The sequence below is a fragment of the Homarus americanus genome, unplaced genomic scaffold, assembly GCF_018991925.1.
Source record: "Homarus americanus isolate GMGI-L3 unplaced genomic scaffold, GMGI_Hamer_2.0 scaffold74, whole genome shotgun sequence".
Classification (NCBI taxonomy): domain Eukaryota; kingdom Metazoa; phylum Arthropoda; class Malacostraca; order Decapoda; family Nephropidae; genus Homarus; species Homarus americanus.
The window spans coordinates 1,404,550-1,411,102 of NW_024716951.1; the positions used below are offsets into that span (position 1 = coordinate 1,404,550).

The 6,553-nt window shown below is 45.8% G+C and overlaps 1 protein-coding gene across 1 annotated transcript; it reads left to right on the plus strand.

Moving 5' to 3' along the window:
* Nucleotides 1–1,546: 1,546 nt before the first annotated feature.
* LOC121858593 lies at nucleotides 1,547–5,554 on the plus strand. Its single transcript, XM_042355094.1, has 2 exons — nucleotides 1,547–1,636; nucleotides 2,932–5,554. The coding sequence occupies exon 2, from the start codon at nucleotides 2,944–2,946 to the stop codon at nucleotides 5,437–5,439; it is 2,496 nt and encodes an 831-aa protein (XP_042211028.1). The 5' UTR covers nucleotides 1,547–1,636; nucleotides 2,932–2,943; the 3' UTR covers nucleotides 5,440–5,554.
* The last annotated feature ends 999 nt before the right edge of the window (nucleotides 5,555–6,553 follow it).

Genomic DNA, 6,553 nt, shown 5'->3' on the forward strand with positions numbered 1-6,553 from the left:
GAGAGAGAGAGAGAGAGAGAGAGAGAGAGAGAGAGAGAGAGAGAGAGAGAGAGAGAGAGAGAGAGAGAGAGAGAGAGGAGAGAGAGAGAGAAGGAGAGAGAGAGAGAGAGAGAGAGAGAGAGAGAGAGAGAGAGAGAGAGAGAGAGAGAGAGAGAGAGAGAGAGAGAGAGAGAGAGAGAGAGAGAGAGAGAGAGAGAGAGAGAGAGAGAGAGAGAGAGAGAGAGAGAGAGAGAGAGAGAGAGAGAGAGAGAGAGAGAGAGAGAGAGCCACTCAACTCCAGTAAGTGTAAGCGATGAAGGAACCTGCACATCAAGAACAAGACCAACTAATGAACCAGCCCTTAAAGGAAGCTGCTGGTGAACTGAGTTATGGTTCCTACTCGGATCCTCATTAGTCCTCCTCTTTAACCTGTCTAAATAACTCTCAAGAATAAGTTACTGAGATATTTTTACAGTTCAAAGTTCAGAGAGAGAGAGAGAGAGAGAGAGAGAGAGAGAGAAGAGAGGAGAGAGAGAGAGAGAGAGAGAGAGAGAGAGAGAGAGAGAGAGAGAGAGAGAGAGAGAGAGAGAGATTTCTAGGTATTTTTATTTTATTTATTCCCCAAGCCTGGCAGTTTTCGTAACTTAAATCTGAATTCTCAAGAGATTTCATAGGTGCTGGGGAAGGAGGGTGGTGATTGTGGTAGGATGCTGGTGGTGGTGGTGGTAGTAGTGGTACTTGGTGATGGTGGTGGTAGTGATAGCTCGGTGATGGTGGTAGCTGGTGGTAGATAGTGGTAGATGGTGGTAGATGATGGTAGATAGTGGTAGATGGTGGTAGATGATGGTAGATAGTGGTAGATGGTGGTAGATGATGGTAGATAGTGGTAGATGGTGGTAGTAATAGCAGATATGTTGGTACTGGTATTGACGGCAGAGGTATAATAGTGGGTGGTAATACCAATAGTACAGTAGTCAAGCTGTCATTTAAAAGCTATCAGTACTTATCTAAGGAACTCCCAACCACACCCCACCCCGAAGTTATCCAATCACCCCGAAGGTTATTGAAACAAACGAAGGCATTGACCACCCTCTCCTAGGCTCTCTACGGTCACATCACCTTGTTAAAACACACGCACACACACACACACACACACACACACACACATCTCTACAGGATTGCATTGAGAGATAACCTTTACCCTATATATTTTCTAAAAGTCACCTAATTTCATCACAGGAAAATAGGTATCTTTCCGACAGGTGATTTAACAGATCTAATTCACCTAATATAATATCAATGAAATTCAGGCGACTTCCAAAGAGTAACTGAGGCGAGAGTAAAGTTAGTTTCTGGTCCTTCCTAGGGGAGCAAAGGGGGGTCACTTACCTAAATTGTTTCAGCTAATGGATGGCAAGGTCAACTGTCCACCTCAATTGGCTCTCTCTCTCTCTCTCTCTCTCTCTCTCTCTCTCTCTCTCTCTTGTTTATCTTTATCACTCACTCACACTCTCATAAAGCAAGTTGCTACACCCATAACAACATGAGTACCATCTCTGGCTTCCTCCCTTGGTGATGGTAACAGTGTCCCCGACCCTCCCAGTGGCGTCCTGTGTACTATACCGAGTGCACGATCCTGTCTCCGTGTTTATATCTAGTGAGTGAATATGTGCGTTTTGTGTAGTGCCTCTGGTTATATGCATAGTAGATAGTGTAATGAGAGTGGGTTAATGTTTGTGTGAGACTAACGTTTGTGATTGTGTGGGAGTAACGTTTGTGTGGGACTAACGTTTGTGATTGTGTGGGGCTAACGTTTGTGATTGTGTGGGAGTAACGTTTGTGTGGGACTAACGTTTGTGATTGTGTGGGACTAACGTTTGTGATTGTGTGGGAGTAACGTTTGTGTGGGACTAACGTTTGTGATTGTGTGGGAGTAACGTTTGTGTGGGACTAACGTTTGTGATTGTGTGGGACTAACGTTTGTGTTTGTGCATGATTAAGGTTTGTTTGCCCAACACTATGTTTCGTGTTACACAGATGGTTTTACTGTACGTTTATTTGTGTAATGTTGTGATTTTGTTTACAAACCAAGGCTGAGTTTGTGTCCATGTAACACAAACACACATGTAACAAACAAAACTACAGAAAAACAGGCACACACCCACACACATGTACACATATACAGTATACAAATACAAACACAATGTTATCTACTGTGTACACATCTGAGAGTGAGATGTTCTTCACCCTTCTGTCGCACGCTCACATCCTCTCCCACACAACAACAAAAAGGAGTCACAACATCTGTCCTGGGATAAACACATTAGCCGTTACCAACACCTCTTCCCTCCCTGACCAGATATCCCTCCTCATAGTGACAGGCCTGGCACTTGACATTATTAGGGACCTGCCACACTTTGGCATAAACAGATAAACTGTACCGGGAATTTTCCACCCCACACACTCATCATTCTGTCACTTTATGTAACTTGCTGACAAAACCCATGACCCTTCAGGCCTTTACGCCCCTAATGCATGAGTCATAAAGGCAAGCATGAACTCCGCATGCTTCCCAGTTGGGCACTGTAAACGCTTCTGCGCTTCACCTTGCACAGGATGTAAGGAGGTGCCCAATAAACTAGCCCCCTCGTGGGCAATCTGTAAAAATCTGTTAGATGTCATTTGTTCTTCTAAAAACACACGCGATCGTAATTCCTTCGTGTTATCATGGAAACAACGACTTAATAACACGAACATTAAATCACAGGAACGAATTTATGAACGAGTGTATGTGTTAGAGAAGAGAATGAAAGTAGCGCTTTGTTTTGCCTTTTCAAAGACTTCACTCATAGTACAGCTGATTAAAGGTAATTTAGTCTTCAAGGGAAGATTCGTCAACATGAGCTTCACTGGTTCTGTACAACATGCCATAACACAGTGTTTACATTACAGGTGTCGTCAGTCATGACCACCACACTGGGGCGAGACCTGCTGACATCCCCTCTGCTGCTCCTACTGACACTACTGCTGGTGCTCTGCTACAGCGACGAGGGGGGACCTCCGAGTACCCAGCAGGGCCTCATATCAGCCAGTAAGAGTCAGTCACTTCCCCTGAAGGACACAACCAACCAAGACCACGAGGTTAAGTCTGTCACGCCCGACAACACCGCCATCTTACTGCCTACTTCACGTCACACGCCAGATAACCTGAACCAAACTTCTGCCACACACCAACACACAGTCAGTGCACATCTCACATCCCAGGATCAATCCTCGCAACGTGGCGATGGTGAGAAAGTTGGTGATGGGTCAGTGACACCTGCTTCAGGAGGCCGGGATGAGGAAGTACCTGTGGTGAGTGACATTGATGTGGAGGCAACAGTATCTTCAGTGTATAACGATGGTAGTCAGTATTACCTCAGTGGCGGACTATCAGCACGAGGCAGGAGATCCTCGCCCACCGCGGCCCACTACCCGCCAAGCTCACCCTTCACCCATGACAGCTGGCCCTCCACCCACTACCCACCGGACTCGCCCTCTACCCGTGACAGCTGGCCCTCAACGCTCACCGCTGACACAACACTGAGTCTTGATGACATCGTCCAGTCTTGGTCCAGCACCGACCACATGCTACTCTGTGGTCATCCTCCTCCAACTTACACGCCACAGTTTCTTGGTCACTCACGAGAAGTTTGTACAGAAAACAGAAATAAGCCAAAATCTCTCGGTACCCCAGACACTCTCAGTATGTGTTACGATATATATTCCTCAATTTATGGTAATATAGAGCCATTATACGATTTACAGGTATATGGTGATATTATGCAATTAATTATATATTACGATGAAGTCTTTATAAATATTTGCTTGCCATTGTTTAGAAGATTTGATGTTTGTAAAGAGAGAGACTTTTTGACTATATGTAGGAATGACACTGTGGGATTCTTACATTACCATGACTGTCAGGTTCCTCATGAGGGGAAAGAAACATTTGCGAAGGTTCTGGCCAGATTTTTGATGCACAACGACTCAGAATGTTGCCGGGAACACTGCGAAGGAACCCTAAAGGTCACTCATTCGGCAGCGGGTGAGGTCCCTTTCTTAGTCTTTAATAACCCACTACGAGTAACTGGTCCCTCGTGTGTCTTCATGAGCTACAGTCTTGATTATCTTCGTGGTATATACAATGAAACATTATATATAACAAGCAACACTCAGTGGCCGTGTTGTTACGCCATGTTCACGGTGATGTGGGTCGGTGATCCTGACGCGCAGGGGCTGAACGGTGCCTGGAGTTACCTGCCAGTGTCTTGTCGGGCAGGGGAGGTGGTGCTGATGGTAATGGTGGCGGGCGTGGCGGTGAGCGGGGTGGTGGGGAACCTGGTGGTGGTGGTGGTGATGCTGAGTGGCGGACACAGAGGTCAGGAGTCCAATATGCTCCGGACCTCCCTCGCCCTCGCAGACTTACTCACATCTCTCTTCGTCGTGGTTCCTTCCCTCTGCCACCATATTGCTCCTTTATTTTACCCAAATGAACTAACAGAATTATCAAGTGATATGGCCCTCAACTTTGATCCTGAAAATATCCTAAATTCCACAAATGACATAAAACGGGTAGGTAACCATGCCATCCTTCGTGACGGGTTCCATGTGTTTCAGTCTGTGTTATTTAGCACGTGTTCCATCGTGTCTGTGTTGACACTCTTCATGTTAAGTTTGGAGAGATTCATCCTCACTGGACGACCGCTTCACTACCAGGAATATTTCACAGTGGGGAAGGTACAGGTGATCATTGGTCTTACCTGGATAATGAGCTTCATTGATGCCTTAATGTTCGCTGCAGACCGCGACGGTCACCTGGGGGCACAGTGGTCCACCTTCAATAAGCTGCCAACAGGTGTAGCGGGAAGATCACCGGAGAATTTAGCTTATGAAATTATTTATAATTCTCAAATTACACTTTTGATGGTGGGAGGAGTTTCCACAGTAATATTTTCGTTGTTGTCAATCAGGAACTTCGTGAAGGAACAGAAGCGGGTGGCAGCAGAGTGGAAGAGTTTGAGTCTGAAGGTGGGGGGGCGGTATGAAGAGGAGACCCGCTACATAATGGTGACTATGTTGCTCATGTTGATGTTGTTTCTTGTGTCCAGCGTCCCCTTAATGGTCGAAGTATATTTTAGAACTTTCTCTCATTTCTTTCACTATGATGCTGTGTACTCTTATCTGGCCTGGTGGATGTTTGTGGCGGGGTCAGCGTGGAACCCTTGGCTCTATAACCTACGCAGTCATCAGTTTAGGAGCGACTTTAGTGAGACGCTGAGGAAGCTTGTGCCAGAGAGACTCAACAAAAGGTTACGGAAGTACGTCACTCACTCACAGCTGTGGAACAATTCTAGTGACCTTGATAACCAGGATAGACTGATGAAACTCTTGGACAAATTGGGACCAAAAATGGAGTGAAAGATGGCGGTGATCAGAGACTAAGACTTGAGAACAGAGAGTGTTAATTATAGTACGGTGTTACACCTTAATATGTTCTTGTATTCAATGTTTCCTAATAAACACTTAAGGCAGAGTCGTAGTCTTAATATCTTTAGTAACGAGAGTTGATACAGAAAACATGATGATGGGGCCAGAGAGGTGAGGTGAGGCAAGAGGGGCTAGAGAGGTGAGGTGAGGCAAGAGGGGCTGGAGAGGTGAGGTGAGGTGAGGGTGATGAGGTAAGGCGAGGTGAGGGGGGCCGGAGAAGGGGAGTGAAGGGAGGTGGAAGAGGCAGAATTTCACCAGAGGATCTACAAATAGCGTAAAGTTTACCTGTAACACGGAGCCACACGTGTGTGTATGTGAATTTGGGGGTGACTTGTGTCTTGTTTTGATGGTGAACGTTATACAATCTTTACAGTTGACCAGATCACTTCCTCCCCTCACACACACACACACACACACACACACACACACACACACAGAACCACTCTGACACATAACTCACAACATCGAATTTATTGGTGGCCGACAGGGTAGTTTTCAATCTGTCACAGACATTCTCACTACAAACTGATATTTGCTTTACCCATTAAGGATGAAGTTTGAGAAAGTTGTTAAATTCTGAATGAGAACCAAACAGAGGGAGCAGTATGGTGATCAAGGCTGCCCTCTCTGCCATATACCCTTCCTCGTCCCAAGGCGGGCTACACATCGCTCCCTAGTTCCCCCACTCTTGTCTAGTCTCTGCAACACCTTCTCAGACTAAACTCACCTGATCTGCTTCCAACATCTCTTGAAGCACAGCTCTACACCGAGCAGGTATATATGCACTGATCACAAGACCTACAAACAGCCACAGAAGCAACAATTTATCAATAAACCGCTGATGTAACTGGCCTTTCACTCACTATGCAATATATTACAAAAATCTCCCGACTTTCGTTATATTTCGCTAACGACACTAGCCCCCAGTAATGGCTCTGTTTACGAGTGTGTTATACGAAATCCTCACAATAACACATTTTCGGATATTCTCGTTGATCGCTCGCTCACTCGTTCACGATATACTGCAATTTTGACTCCTCCTGGT

What these genes read in the sequence shown, in the direction of transcription:
- LOC121858593 (XM_042355094.1), top strand. Translation starts at nt 2,944, where the DNA reads ATGACCACCACACTGGGGCGAGACCTGCTGACATCCCCTCTGCTGCTC.